At 38.7% G+C, this 16,792-nt stretch overlaps 1 protein-coding gene across 1 annotated transcript in view; it reads left to right on the top strand.

Annotated features, from left to right (window-relative positions):
- Positions 1-10,264: 10,264 nt before the first annotated feature.
- OPN5 (opsin 5) overlaps positions 10,265-16,792 on the top strand; it is a 28,202-nt gene continuing 21,674 nt past the window's right edge. The window contains exons 1-2 of the mRNA XM_014834646.3: positions 10,265-10,394; positions 14,682-14,801. Of these exons, the coding sequence (XP_014690132.1) occupies positions 10,265-10,394; positions 14,682-14,801 (250 nt within the window). The remainder of the gene's footprint in view (positions 10,395-14,681; positions 14,802-16,792) is intronic.

The following is a 16,792-nucleotide window of genomic DNA, read 5'->3' as shown; positions in this document are numbered from 1 at the left end:
ATAGATTGTAAGTGCAACTAATCCTGGAACTTGGGTCTGCTGAATCCACAGTCAGAGATTTCATTTTGTGGCAAGCATGAATCTGTACACAAGACATGGTTTCACATTAGTAGAGAATCCACAAGAAAATTAAGGAAGTCAGTGTTCTTTGTACTGTTCCCCCCACTCATGTAAGCAGCTTTAAATTACTTTTCTCATCTCAGCATCTTTCTTTGGAGAGACATAATGATTTTTAAGTTTTAAAAAGTAAATCACAAACCTCCAAGAAAGATAAATTTGTCCTCCAAATCCAGGCTTTTGAAAACAAGGTCTCTTCTCTCCAGGTGGAGGGTAAGTGAGTGAATGGGAGATGAATTGAGGCATGACTTACAGTGAGAATCTTCTAAAAAGTGGGATCATATCAATAGTCAAGATATAGAAACAACCTAAGTGTCCATCAAGGGATGAATGGATAAGAAGATGTGGTATATATACCCAAAGGAATAATATTCAGCCTTGAGAAAGAAGGAAATTCTTTTGTGACAACATGGATGGACCTTGAGGACACTATGCTAAGTAAAATAAGCCAGACAAAGACAATACTGCATGGTATCACTTACATGTGGAATCTAAAAATAAAAGAAAGAAAAAAAGTCAAACTCATAAAAATAGAGAGTAGAAAGTGGTTGCCAGGACTGGGGCTGGGGGAAATAGGGAGAGGTTGGTAAAAGGGTACAAACTTTCAGTTATTAGATGAATAAGATCTGAAGATCTAATGTATAACATGGTGAGTACGGTTGATAACACTGTATTGTATAATTGAAATTTGCTAAGACAGTAGAACTTAAGTGTTCTCAGCAAATAGTAAATAAATAAGTGAGGTAATGGATGTATTAATTAACTCAATGGAGAGGAATCCTTTCACAATGTATGTATATATCAAATCATCATGATGTGTACTTTAAATATCTTGCAATTTTATATGTCAGTTATGCCTTAATAAAGCTGAAATTTAGAAAAATGGGATCATATGATTGGAAAAGTACAGTGATAATGTTGATAGGGTAGGATGTTTAAAACTGAGATTATAGTGAAAAACCTGGGACTATTTCTTTTTGAGGGCTGGTCTGAAATAATCTTGTTATCTGTTAGGAAGCTTTCTTAAAATAATCGTATTTATTGATACATTACATTTTTTTCTCCCAAATCAATATAATTTCCCACTTTTCTCCATGCAAACTTACTTGAAGCAATGTTAAGTGTGGGTTAAGGGTTTGTTCCTTGGTTTAGTCAACAAACATTTAATAAGATTCTACTGGGAGCTAAGTAGCATAACCTTGTGCAGCTACATAATTTCTCTGAATCTCAGTATTCCTACCAACAAAATAGTGATAATAACAACAAGAATCTACTTCATAGCATTATTGTTGTAATGGAACAATGCACGTAAAACACTAAACAGAGTGCCAGTTATAGGGCGTACACCTGTTCAACGCCCGGCGATAGATCCTGTGGCTGGTTAGTGCCAAAGAACCGAAACCTCATTTTCATTCTTGACAAAGCTTTAGGGCTGTAAACCAGGTCAGGACAAAGTGTTAACTTTTATGTTTTAAAAATTACATGTGAGCTTCTCTTTTTCTATTTTAGTGATCTTTCTGAAGCAGTTCTACTAGGTAATTAAAGAGTATCTTTTGATTAAAAAAATAGCTTAAGAAGACAAACAATTAGTGAAAGCTTTAGGATTTAATTCTTGACTATTTAAAGATTAATCTGAGATTTTTAAATCTGTAAAGAAGAAAAGCAAGTATATGGTGTCTTAAAGTCCAGTCAGCAAACAGCATTATTCTGGCTTCTGATCAATATAAGGACCAAGTAGCTGCAGGTGGTTTTTTAATCATCAATAAATTAAGCTTCCAAAAATTGCATCTCTCCTCACAATTCAATAAGATGAGATTATTTTTCCCAAAGATGTGATTGGTCCTTTCATCAGAGGGGTGGAGAGAGCAGGGAAGTCTAGAAAATGAATACCTTTCACTTGATAATGTTTAAAACCAGCTGGAGCGCAGAGTAACTGGAGTGCTGGTTTGGAGAGAACCAATAGGAAGACACCACAAGATCTGAGCAAACCCAGCCTGAGAAGCCCGGGGAAAGACACTCCTTTTTAGCAGGTCCTCAAATTGGTGAGTTTGAACAAGCAGATAAATAACTAAAAACAACAAATTCTAAGACTGTCTGGAAAATAGGACTTTGAATTGAATGGTCAGCTAGAGGGAACTGGGAGAGCAGCTGGGGCATGATTTATGGGGCACAGACAACAGTTCTTAATTCACTTCTAGGGGACTTCTCTCTTTTTCTTTGTCTTTGTTGGAACTAAGAACACGTTAGAGCCGCTCTGTCTGAATCTTTACTCTGAATATCACTACGTAATTGATAAAGCTAATCAGATTTTTTCCCCCTGTGGCGTTTAGGCCCAAATCTATCAACTAATACTTCAAACTGTTTCAGAAACAGAATTTCAGATCAGGAATAAAACAAGAAATGTGCCCAGCAGTACAATAATGACAGACTGGAAAATTGCAGTTTCTGATCTGTCCGAAATACTCAAAGTTTCTTGCCAAAGTAAATGTGTGTCTTTAGCCCACTTGTTTCTTCTAGTTTTTTTTTTTTTTTAACTTTGTATGTTTAAATAAGCCTTGTGGTTTCCTTCTTTTTGAGAAGGAATGAATAGATACATTTGCTAAAAATTCTGCCTGTACTTCACCTTGACCATTATTATTACTGAGGGCAACTTTGTAACCACAAATCCCAGCCAACGTGATCTGTACAGATGTATGAGCTCAGGGCTGGAGTGCTTGAATTTGGGAATTAAGTAGGGGACTTGTGGCCCTTTTTTTCAAAATTATGTTATTTTGCCCAAGTTTTTTTTGCATTAGAATTTGAGGTCTAGAGGACGAAATGAAATGCCCACAGTGAAGGCGCAGAGAAAAGACGTTTCCAACTTGAGAAAGATTTGCAGGTCAGGTGTTCTGTAACGATGCTGACGGGAATCCTGAGGTTCCAGTTCCATCTCTGGGGTTTACAGTGTGCTGTATGCTTTTCAGCCAATCTTCTAGGCCAGGTGCTGCCTTGATTGTCAGCAGAGGTTTGGGCTGTTTAACAGTTTCCCTAGGAAGGGCTTTTCGGGGTATGGGAGGTCCCCTGGGGAAGGACGAGAAGAATGAACCCCACGACAGAGCTAGGCAATGTTGTCTGGTACCTGGGTTGGAGGAGCCTCTCGTTCTGTGAGTGAAAAGAATTGAGGGCTGGCAATTAAAATCGTAATTATTTTGTGAACTTTATGCTTCATCCCTTTTGCCTGGGAAAAGTGGGTTGGACAGAATGTGGGCACAAATTAATTTGAAACATTACTCAGAAGTTCAGAAGAGGAGACGGTTGAAATAGGAGTTACGTAACAGTTGACACTTAAAAAGATTATATTAACGATCTAAGACAATATTAAAGAAAACCTCTCTATTGCTTACTATTTGCCAATACCTTAGACTGGTCAATTTGCTTCAAGCTGAACTGCTGAGGAATAAATTGACACGGAGGTTATTTTTCTCAACAGAAAACTCTGCCCCTTATTTACATAACTTACAAGATAATGAGTTGAATTGACTGCTGTCTTGCTGGCTTGGTTGTGTAGAGGAAAATATTCTTTTTTCCTTCCTTTTATCCTCCCTTCATTCCCATGTTTCCTGCCATATTTCATGGGTTGAAAAAATGTCTATTTTATTTTCTTCTCTAGCATTATGTTGAACTGTGGCAGAACAACCTGGAGTGTATGTACATTTCTGTGTGACAGCCAGCCTCAGTGAGCACTAGTTTTCTTTGTGACTGTGAACATTTCCCCTGCAGAGAAAGCAAGGATCTCATTAGCACTAACTGATAGATGAAGGTTACCCCTCTGGAGACCTGGATTGGGGGTATTTGAGCCCCCAAATTATTTATTTCATTTTTTGATTGCCACTTTGCCTATCAAAGTGCTTACAGTGCTTATGCTTTTTAATGCATAAAAGAAAAATGCTATATCCTCATCTATGCTAAGATAATCCGAATCTTTTCACTAGAATACAGATTTGATCTACAACACCTTAATACTGGTAATATTACTGCTTGATGCACGTTAAGTACCTACAGCTGCTGACATAGCAAGAAAATCATTATGAAGAGCACAGTTTATGCTTATTGAATTTACAGGACACTCAGTGAACAAGCGACACAATTACTGGGGAGAAAATCCCCAAGGTGTCACCTGGGGCCCGACCTGTGTTGACCACACATAGCCAAGTGCTAGGCACATGATCAGGAACACAGGTGTGAGCTGCGACCTGTGAGGTGAGATTTCAGGGCTGTGAGCAGGATCCCTTGCAGACATAGCTTCGATCTCAGCTCCTATGACACCCCCCATTAATAGCAAAGCCCCAACGGAAGTAACTCATGGACTCAGTAGGAGCCTGCCACACAATCTGCAGTCAGTAATATTTACATGAATGAATGAATGGATGGGTGTAAAATTTTTACTAATGTTATAAATAATCTGCAACAAATCCTTTATTAAAAATACAGACACTAAATATAAAAGTAATATACTGATGTTATATAATCAGAAAACGTCTATATCATCAATTACCCTCCAAATAAAAAGAAGAAAAAAATTACTCCTAACATCACTATATGTAAAAACTATACTATCACCATTCATAACAAAAAAATTTAATCTCTTGATGTCTGTCTTATGTATTTTTCTCCATACTTTTCTTTCTCTTAAAAAAGTATTTCATAACTCTTTGATAATTATTTTTTCCACTAAATATATTGTGAACATCCTATTATGTCAACAAAGTTTATCAACATTTTTTTTAGAGAAGAATTTGACAGGAAAGGGAGGGGTGGGGATGGCATGAGACCATTACGGTGCTCAAATGGGAACAGAGCGTTTCAGGTTGAAGAGGAGAGGGGAGAGACTAGGACAAAGGAGCCGAAGGAAACTCCACCTCCTGGTCTTTAATAACCTTGTTCCTGCACACAATGAGGGACCCATGCTGGCTGATCATCGGGGTTGAGGTGGAAAGAAGTTTGTCCTGTTGGTCTCTCACCCTAAAACACTAGCTTGGAAGGTGGCATACATTTCTGGAGTTGAGGTAAAAATGAATCTAACCAGAGACCTTTTCTCCTGTAGATTTACTGTGGGTAGTTGTTGAAGACAGGAGTAAAAATGGGTGAACTTCCACTTGACAAAGACCTATATAAGCCAGCCATACGACTTCCAAATTTTTTAAAAAATTGTGTTTCCTTGCTTACATTTTAGCTTACCACTTAAGACATTTTACCCCTAGAGGCTAGGTAGCTCAATTCTTGCTGCTCGTCTTTCTTTGACGTCCTTTTCCTTGTTCTTGAATGCTTCTTTGTTAACTTTCTGGACATTTCATGGCCTTCCATGTTTTTTCAAGGATATGCACAGATTACGTTGTTTCCAGCTCCCTCCTCTGTCATCATTGATATCACCTGTATGACACCTGTTTTCAGCTCCACTGGTTTCCGCTAGGTCTCAAGTAACTCCTTCATGTTAATGTTTTCATGGGTGCTGATAAATTCGAGCCTTACATTCTCAGATAATATTAACTAGAAAGAAATTTTGGGGTACTAACACCTTAGAGAAAAAGTAGTAAAAGTGTCAGAGACCAGAGCAGGCCAGTGGGGAAGATCATTTGGAGCAGAATTCTTTGACACTTTGCTTGAGTAGCTATCCACAGTGCCCATGCTTTCTGCTAACTCCTGCTGTAAACCAGTGAAAATTTAGCAGGGGAAGAGAAAATTTGTTGCCTAATACTTTTTGAAGATAATTCTAAGGCTAGATAAGGTTGAACAGAATTAGACTCTCATCCTTGATGTTGATTCATTGTTTTATTCTCCTCTTAGGAGGTGACGCTTTGCCATTCTCCTTTCCATGTCTGCTAAGTAGTCATTGTGTTAAGTCTATTCAGTTTAGACATGAGGACTTGGGTCTCGCTCTGCCTCAAGTTACTCCTGAATTTTTCTTGTGGAATCATAGACAATTTTTTTTCAAGTTAATCCTAGTAACTCAAAAGACATTTAAAACGTTTGTGGGTGACATGGAGTGAGGATGTTTTCAGACTTTTCTGTAATAAGCTGTTATGAGAACACTCTTAAGAAGCTTTATTCATGGTCATAACGACCATTAATTAGCAAATGCGAGGTCAGTAGAGTATATTTTATTGCTTGAAGGATTAGGCTAACATGAATAATGTGAATAATCACGTACAATTTCTCCAAGAAGTTTACTTTGTATTTTTGCATAGAATCCTCATTTCAGGGGGAATCTTGAGAAGTCATTTATTTTATTCTCTATTTTTAGAGGGAAAGCTTCTCTTGCAACCCTCTCACTCATTCCCTGAAATATTAGCCTCTTCAAAGAGGCACTTCCAGTGTTAGGAGTATTTCCACAGTAACCAAAATCTCCCTTACTTGAATTTAAAGTTAAGTTTCTCTAGATGCAATATACCTTTAGAATTCCCAATCACAAATGTAATTCTTGATTCTTTAGTGTAGTTTTACTAAAGCAGCATTCCCCCACAGATGTTGTCCCTTCGAGTACTAGTACCATGAGATGCTATGCAAGAAAAGAAAGTTTCCATGGTTACAAAATTTGGCAAACTCTGACTACTGTGGGACACTCTTGGAAAAGATCTTTTTGTAGCTATCACAGTCTCTGGAAGTTGCCCCAGACCATGGTACCCAAAGAACAACTAGAACACAATCAACAACTAACGTACAAAAAAGCAAACGTAAGAGTACAGGTGATTGGGATGTGCAGCTGGTTGAGAACCACTGGTGTTGATTGTAGGATGCTATCGCCGGGAACTGGGGCCAGGGTGATGAAGATTCTGAGCACCTGGGAAAATAGAATGGGGCACTCTGTGCCGTAGGCAGTCTTCCAATACAGGAGGTAAAACAGGGACGAAAGCAACCAAACAATCTTATTTTATTACCCAATGAGGTAACTCAGTCCCATTCAATATTGATAAAGGAATTCTCTAAAATAGGTCCCTGAACAAAGAGCTTCTGGACTATATGTGGCATTTATTATTTTAAGTAGCACAGTTAGCGTTATTCTGCAGAAACACTTGTGATGGTCACATTGCTACATCCTGCTGTCATCCTACTCCGATGACGAAACAACACCGCCAACGTGATGATAATGATCCCATAGCATAGCTCTCTGCCTGTGAGTTGGTGCCTCTACCTTTTTTCTTTAGAACTAAAAGTTATTCTATGCATGTCTAGGTAAATAAGAGGAAGAATTAAGTAAATTAAACATGATTAAGTATGCCTCAGAGTACTTTAGGTCGTGGAAAGAAGAGAGGCTCTTTTCTCAAGTAGCTATTGAAGGAGCCAGATTTATCATCTGAAAGTTATAGACTTTGCACAGGGGCCTGAAAGTCAAGCGGAATTTGAGTAGACTAGGAAGACAGGGAACAGATATTACATGTAGGGGGAACAACATGTGCAAAGTGTGGGGTTGAAAATGAGCCTGTAGTGTATGAAGAAGAGTAAAAAGCCCCCAAATAACCAATATATTTAAAATTCTCTACCTCCTTCTCTCACGCTACTTCAGGAAACTACCTAAGTCATGTTTTTGAAAAGAATTGGAAACACCTACCCTCAAATATTTTATTGTCAAACTTCAACAATAGCACAAACTTTGATCAGTGGATCTGGAAAAAAATCAACCCACATATAATATGTCAAAAGCAACCCTTATGCCAAGTATTACCAAGCAAGGGTGGCTATCACTTCTCATCATCGTGGACTCTGTGTCCTGTGGAGACAGTATTCCTCCATCCCTTACATGCCTTATGTTCATTTTGCCTCCAAATCTTTATTCATGTCATTTTCCCCCTGAAAAATACTCTCCACAGTTCTTACTTGCTTATTACAGTCCCTCAGGGCTCAGCCGAAGTTTTACATCATCATTATCAATACCAGTGTATTGAGTCTTATGTTGTCTAAGGCCTTGGGGACCTTAAGATATAGAAAGGACATTTTTTGATAGTAAGACACCACACACAAACTAGTTAATTTTTCAGGTCATTTAATTATTTCCTTGCTTTAAAAAATTATTGTCTAAAGCCAAACAAGGCAGCATTTTGCTGTTTTATATTTTTGTATTATTAGTTTCTGAACATTAGCTGTATCTTTTTTCTGTCCAAAATGATAGTTATACTCCTTAAGTGCAGGTAACACGATCCATATCTCTTATCCTACCTCCTCGTGCTGGGTCAATAGTAGATGTTCGATAAATACTTCAATTGTTACACAAGCATACATTTATTTAGCATAGGACCCTGAGGAATCTTGTCATACAATAGCTATGCCTTCATGGATGGGCAAATTTGGGACAGGTAATAATAACTGGATAAGACTCCCCATTTACAACATGCTTTCAAATCCAATATCCTATTGTTCCGACATAAAGTGTGAGTGGTGAGTAAGAACGATGTTACCCATTTCATAGATGAAGTGTCTTGGGGTCCAGAGAGTCAAAATAATCTCAAGATCAGAGGGTGGGTGTCAGAGCTGGACTCAAACCCTTGTCTTATGATTCTGAATCTAAAGTGGAGGATAGGACTGAACAGCCAATGGGCATGCATAGGGAATCTGTAATGAGGAGAGAATTTACCAGAAGGAGGGACAATCAAAGGGGAATTAGGAGTTCTAAAGATAAACTTGAACTTGGGGCAGGTCTTGAAAAGGGGGAGGGTTGGCCGTCAGAGGTTTCTCCTTGCAGCTCCACTCCTACAGTTCCCATGAAGAAGGACTTTGAACATTAACCATGTGACTGCCCTCAAACTGTATGTGGAAGTGGACAGTAGCTTCAGCCAACTGGGGACCATGAGGGTCACTGTGAGTTGAGAAGACCTATTTAAGTTGTAAATAGGAAGTTAGGCAGAGGTTAAATCCGTGTCTTTTAGAGAGGTTGAATGACATTCTTAGATATCTGCTGATCAGCCTGTCACCAATAGTGGGGCAGGCTGATAGGTTCTGCCCCAAATAGCTTCCTAGAGGGCTAAACAGTGACATCTATTGGTTCAACTTGAAATAAGCAAGTTCAAAAGCAGTTGAAACATCTACACTAGTATTTCTCCCCCTTTCAAACCAAGTAATAACAACCATTCCAAAGTTATGACATCAGTAGAATGCTTTATCTCAGGAACAACACACCACTCCAACTTTCAGCATTGAAGATATTGTGTGACGTATTTTTGCAGAGGGTTTATCAAAGACTTTGTAAACCATTTAAAATCAAAATTCGGTAGGAACACTACAAAGGCCTGTGTGTTTTGGGAGCCCGTCATTGCTCAAGGTTTCATCCTGGAGCAGGAATGCACAATTTAGAGAATGGATTTGAGGGGCAGTGGTGGGAAATAATGACGTTGCTTTCTGCTTTAGGAAACTTGAAACCAAATCTTCCTGTGGGTGAGACGTGTGAGTTACCAAGATTGAATTTTCTTTCCTAAACAGCCCCAAATTTCAAGATAAGCTTGAAAATCTCCTAGTTCTTAACTTTATTTGGTAAAGTTTCTATGGGCTTTTGTACTCAACACTCTAATAACTAATAACTCTATTTCTTTCAGAAAAACTGTAAAGCTCCCTGAATATATAACTGATAGAGATGCTCTTCTGGGCAATTTGGAATATTAAAAAAATACTCTGGCAAATTAAAAAATATTTTATATGTTTACAACATATTTTAAATATTGATGAAATGTTCTCTATATATGTACAGTGTATGTGTGTGTGTGTATATATATATATATATATATATATATATAGTATACGTTCCATACAATATTTTCTCTTAGTTCAGACTTTTACAAAAATTGCTAAGAAGCAGTAAAATTGATGGAGTTCGGCTTTCAACCTCTTGTTCACCCAAGGGAGGGATGAAGTGGCCCAAAGAGGGCAGCATGATGAAGAAAGGAGAGAATTCAGGCTTGGAGAATCCAAACATCCAATAATTGAATACTGACACATTTGGATCATTGAACAAAAATATTAACATGTTCTCCAGTTATTAATTAGTGAATCAAGCATGACCCTGGGAACTTGCTTTTCATTTTAAAACAGGGGCATGGTTAAGAGATGGTTCAGATTGGCTTATTCAGGTCTGTTGAGATCTCTGCCGATCTGCTTTGCAGACGCCTGGTGGCTTGAGAACAGCATGGCGCTAAACCACACTGCCCTGCCCCAGGATGAGCGCCTGCCACACTACCTGCGAGATGGGGATCCTTTTGCTTCCAAACTTTCCTGGGAAGCGGATTTGGTGGCTGGCTTTTATCTAACAATAATTGGTAAGCTTCCTTAACTTTTCTGTGCAAAGGCTGCATCTGGAAAATTCATGGGCTGATATATTGATTTTGCACAAAGATTCTGCATCCACTTACGTGGATATTTTAAGTGGAGATGAGAGAGGGAGGAAGGCAGAAGATGGGGTAGCATTACGAAGTTCAAGGAATGTTTCATAGAAATAACTCTGTTATCTTTATTCTTAGGGATAAATTTTCCCTTAAAAATCTAAAGAACGTTTACAGCAAAATAATTTATCTTGAGACTGTATTTCATTTTGGTTGCTTTGGTAGTAGATTCCTCTTCTGAATAAGAAAGTTAATGATAACGAGATCTTATTTAAACAGAGTGCCTTTACTTTTTTAAAACATGCATTTGGTGTAAGAGTATAGCCTCCAAATGGACCTTAGAAATCATCTAGTTCAGCCTCCTTTTTTCACAATTGAGAAAACTCTAGCCCAGTGCCTTAGTGATGATGGACACACTGTGTTTACTTCACCTAAAGGTAAAGTTGCATCACAATAGCATCATGAAGTGATTTTGATGGACACACTGAGTTTAATTCACCTAAAAGTAAAGTCGCATCACATTAGCATCACAAAGTGATTTTGGTGGGAGTTGGAAAAATGTAATAAATGGTAATAAATGGAAGTCAGTCCAAGGTCAAAAGATTTTTGTGCATAATCCATAACATGGCACATCTGCTTCCAGACTCTGCTATCCAATGCGGTGGCCACATGTGGTTCTGGAGCACTTGAACTGTGACTTTTCCAAAATGAGATGTGCAGTAGTATAAATATGCACCAGATACTGAAGATTTAGTACTAGAAAAAAATAATGTAAAATAGTTCATTAATAATTTTCCAAAATTAACTACATGTTCAACCCATAACATTTTGGATATATTAGGTTAAATAAGTATATTATTAAAATTAATTCAGTAATATATTTGCTCTGTTTAATGTGGCTGCCAGAAAAATTTAAAATACATATGTGGCTCACATTTCTGGTTTACATTGTATTTCTATTGGACAGCACTAGTCTAGGCAATTAGAATTCAACTACAATACTTTTCTTAAATTTAAAAATGTTTTTTTAAATTTGGGTAACCAGTGTGCTGGTGGGTTACATCTTTAGGTGTGTCTGCCTTTAATCTTTTCAGATGTTGGGTCAAGCTTTCTCTCTCTCTCTCTTTCTCTCTCCTTCCTTCCCTTCCTTTCTCTCTCTCAACTATTTATTACTGGCTGAGAATTTCATTTAACCTCCTGAAAGTAGCAAAACTCATTAGAAAAGTCTGGGGACCCCTCTATGGTCAGTACTTGAGGCAAATGGAATGGATGAGATGGAATCAGAAATTCTGCTGCAAAGGGATTCCCTGGGTCCTTGGCTTTATTATTAGTCGTTATCAAACCGATTTAAATTCTGTCATAGAAATGGATCCCTATGTCTTTTCAACCACAAATACATACTGAGTGCCTATACCTTACCAACGTTTAAGTTGCTGGGAATATAACAGTGAACAAAACAGGCAAACTCTCTGTCTGCGCAGGGACTATCTGGTAGTAAAATCCACATTGCATTTTTGTTAAACATAAGTACTTTCCATGATCAGAAAAGAGAGAAAAATAAACATCTTATAAGTTGAATTTGTCTCAATCAGTTGCAAGGAATGAATTAAAAAGTAGCATCTTTATCCTGACCGGTTTCTCCAGATGACACAAAATAAGGAGGGATATGAGTCCATCCCCACCCTGGCATGGAGGATGGAGGGGGGAGAGGTTGCCAGGGGGAGTGTGGGGGGAGTCAGGAGGATTTCTCACTTCCACGTGTGGGATGGAAGGAAAATCCACAGGCATATTCAAATGGGCATGCTGAGGTGGATCTAGAAGAGCAGGTCCTCAAAGACTCTCCTAACAAAGCGAGCATCAGGTGACTCAGGGAGCTGGGGACGGAGCCAAGGGCATATCCCAGAACAGTTGTTCAGGATGAGGCCAGGGGCGGCTGGAGGGGTTGGACTCATCTTAGATGCAGCTCTCGGGCTTGGTCCTATGTCTGGTTTTCACCTCCTCCGAGGATAGGTGTGTGGGAATGTGCCCAGATTCCTTTTAAGGAATCAGAGTAGAATAACATTCTTGGTTATTCTACTAATAGATAAGAAATACTAGATGTCTTAGGGAAAACTGGAAGATGAAAAGATAAATTTGAGTTTAGAATGGAGGAGAAATAAATTCGAGACCCATTTCTACCCTCTACTCTTTACTCCAAATTCTTAGCTTATTAACAGTCTATATATGAGATTTTATTTTTTGTATTCACAGAAAGATTCAGGATTTTGATAATCTAAAATGTCCCCCCTTCCTTTAGTCTCTACCCTCTTAATCTTGTTTTCCTTAACTACCATTAAAAAATAAATTTGCATTCTCTTGACACTCCCTTACATATAAGATTGCCTGTGCGAATAACCCATATGCACCTCAGAGAGAGGTGACTATTTTTGGATAATGCTTTGGGCACTGGGTGGAACCTTATGAAACAGAGTTAATAAAGATAATTTAAGAAAGGATAAGTAAGAAAATCAATATTCTCAAAAGTGATGTAGGAATTAGCCCTGATGGGCTAGTGGTTAAAGTTTGGTGCTTTCACTGCTTCACCTTCCCCCCTGGTTCAGTTCCTCGTGATGGAACCAGACCACCCATCTGTAAATTGCCATGCTGAGGTGGTGGCTCACATAGAAGAACCAAAAGGACTTACAACAAGGATATACAACCATGTAGTGGGGCATTAGGGAGAAAAACAAAAAAGAGGAAGATTGGAAGCAGATGTTAGCTCAGGGCAAATCTTTCCCTGCAAAAAAAAAAAAAAAAAAGAGATGTAGAAATGTAGAAAGACAAAGGATCTTTAAATGAGATTTGTGTATAAAAGGCATATGCATCCTTATTGTTTTTAATCTTCTTAGATACAAAGCAGATGGCATTTATTTATATTTCAAGCCACGTTTTCACGTTTTAATTTTCCACTGTGCCTTGCTAGCTGGTTTCCTTTAATGAGACATAAGTTTCATTTTAGTTGGTTTGTTCTACAACTCCATAATCTCTTCTATTTTTTTCCTCTTCTCTCTTAAGAAAGCTAAAAAGGTTTTAACGGGCCATTAGGCAGCACTGACTCCAGGGATCCAGAATTTCCTAAGAGCACAATGCAGTCAGTTCCTGGTGGTTTCATACCATCAGCTGAAACACACATATCTTTCCTTGCCCCCAAAATGAATTGTGGTGGAGAAGTAGAAATTAAAATAGAAAAATCTGGGTTTCTCCTGTTAATACTCTCCTTATTCCTTACTACTAAAGGCAGCTGTACCAGATTCTCATTTATACACAGCTACACTATGAAGCAAGAAATCCTGAGGAAATCTACTCTACATGTTAAGCTATGGAAGTAGGTGTATTCTTTTCTTAAATAAAGTCAGTAGGGATTGGGTCTTTTTGGATTTAAACTGGGTTTGTAAGAAGTTTTGAACAGTTTCATTGTAATGCCAAGCTAACTAGTCATTAATAAAAGGATATAAAAAAATGGGAACACTTATACCATTGTTGGTAGGTTGGTGGGTTAAGGGTCACTTTCTCTCCCATTGGTGGGAGGGGGAGAGGCCATATTCTCAATTGTCACCCACTTCCCCTTGATACCTAGTCCAGTAGCAGCTGCAGACATCCAGCATCCATGTGTCCTCAGGAGGCAAAAGTCCTGGGATGTGTCTCCAGGAGATGACCTTTCTTTGCAGAGGGTTATGCCATATCTGGCCTCTGCCTCTCCCGAATGCTGGTGCTCCCTCTGCAGTCCACAGCGATAGTGAAAGCACCTTGCTTGGTTTGGGTCTCTTCATTGTCAGAATTTATCAAGAGCCAAGGGTAACCCTACTTATTAGAGGGAGGGAGTTCTATAAAGCCGATACTCTACAAAAATGGCTGAGGAATACTCCACTCTGGGGGCCAGTACAAGAACTCAGCATCGGGATGCCCACACCCTCCTGACCTTCACTGGGAAGTTAGTGGTTCCTTTTTCTGGGTAAGTTCAGTCTTATGATCCCTGACTCCTATTCCTCTGGAGGCAACCCATCCCTTGCCTGTCACTCACAACTCATGCTTTTTATTTCATCTTCTTAATTTAGATTTTTATTTAGAGTCCTCTCATTACCCTCTAAATCTATGGTGACCATTTTTGAAATTGAGAAGTGTTTCATAGTCCAGTGAACTCTAAATCCTAGTTTTAACGATGGGAATTTATATTTTTCCTTGTAGGGATTCTGTCCACATTTGGAAATGGGTATGTCCTTTATATGTCTTCTAGACGAAAGAAGAAGCTGAGACCCGCGGAAATAATGACTATCAATTTAGCAATCTGTGATCTGGGGATTTCAGGTAACAACCATGCTGTTTCTTCTTTGGGGGTTTGAACGATGCCCCATTCTAAAGTCCTCACTGGCTCAGAGATATCCCTACCCCATTGCCTTTTGTTCCTCCCTTCACAAATCATCTTTACAGACTTTGTGGTAAGTCAATGGAGTGTTGTCTGACTAAAGAGGTCATTCATTTCACGTTTATTGAGTCCTTTCTATGTGCTGGGTATGTCAATGCCAAGGATACAATTTAATAACACGTGATATCTTAGACACCTCAAGGTGTAGGGGGCTAAATGATTCAGAAAACAGAAACTTACAGGTAGGCTCCAGATCACTGTTTTAAACTCTGTTGCACCTCTCCCATCCTTATGGAAATCTGCTACAATAAATATCAAGGGGGTAAGGTCTTAAAAGGTAAATGATGGCTGAAGACAGTTCAAGAGGTGAGTATAGGAAGATAGATGAGCTGCCCTGTTAATGACATATTTAAGTGTGATAACATAGTGATATATCTCACTGAGGCTTGGAGATGGGTGGCAAGTATAGGAAGCTTCCAGTTCCGTGGGTCTCAAACTTGGCTGCACAAAAAAGTCACTTGAAGAACTTAAAAAAATACTCATGGCTGGGTTTCATACCCAGAAATTTTGATTTAATTAGTTGAGAATGTTACCTGGGCATCAGTTAGTAAAAATCAGCTAGTTAAAATTAGAATTTCCAGGTAAATTTAATGTGAACCCCAAATTAAGAACTACTGTTTTATTTCTTGCTTTTTTGGTCTCTCTGAAAACCCAGCAAGGAGGAGTTGAAATAAAATTTCTCTTTAACTGTAATTCATTTTTACAAATATGAATGATTTGGGGTAAGTCATGTCCTTTTGTTTTTGTCTATAAAATGCCAGGGTAGCCTACATACACCCAAATGTGTCTTTGGATCCCAACATTCCGCTCTTTAGCATACATTCTTAAGTTACTAGAGTTGGAGAAAACGAGTTTGAACGGAACAAACTCATCAGCTCCTCTTTCCACTGGAAAACTTTTAGCAGTTTCCCATCAAAAGGATTCCTTTAAAAATGTTTTCTGATATTTGTTTCCCTCTTCATAAGTGGACTTTTCTGCCACTGCCAATCTCTAAAAACAAAGCTTAATAATAAGCCTCTATCTATTTGGTCCCTACTTATCACCAGCAGTCCACGTGCTGCCTTCTTATTGAGAGTTTGGATGGTCTTGGTTATTTAGAAAGGGTTTACTCAGTATACACAGGCTTAAACGTCATGAGTTCTTATGGGAAACACATGCACATTAACAGGAGTATATCCTGTCAGGCCACTTTCTGTGAAAATAGTCAAGATGAACTCAGGGAATTCGTGAGCCTGCAAAATGGCTGCCACTTTGGCTGTTGCCACACGATGGCGGTGTCGCAACAGGAATGATAGCTTTCATGGTCAGCTTTCCCTGCTGACTCCTAATGGTTCTCTCCCTGTTACTGAATGTAAATGCTTGAATGAAACCTGCCATTTCAGCCACCAGCTTCCCCGATGAGTAATACCAGATTGATGCTTAAGGCTGAATTAGACTACGCTTGAATAAAAGTCTTTAATTGGTCTGATACATTGAAAATGCTTTCAACCAAGCAAGTCTGCCCTACAGTTGCACATATCACTCCATTTCTCTGCATATATCTTTAGAGTAATTCACCAAGAAAGCATTTTCCTCTATGTGATAGCTCTCTCTGATGAACCTAGATCATTTTTTTCAACTTCTGAGTATCTCTAATACACTGTTCCCTTCCAATAATCCTTACTTTTTTTTAAAGATTGGCACTTGAGCTAACACCTGTTGCCAATCTTCTTTTTTTCTACTTTTTCTCCCCCAATTCCCCTAGTACATAGCTGTACATTTTAGTTGTGGGTCTTTCTAGTTGTGGGATGCCACCTTAGCATGGCCTGATGAGTGGTGCCATGTCTGCGCCCAGGATCCGAACCAGTGAAACCCTGGGCTGCAGAAGCGGAGC

The sequence above is a fragment of the Equus asinus genome, chromosome 8 (genome assembly GCF_041296235.1).
Source record: "Equus asinus isolate D_3611 breed Donkey chromosome 8, EquAss-T2T_v2, whole genome shotgun sequence".
Lineage (NCBI taxonomy): Eukaryota > Metazoa > Chordata > Mammalia > Perissodactyla > Equidae > Equus > Equus asinus.
This window is presented reverse-complemented; position numbering and strand designations above follow the sequence as displayed.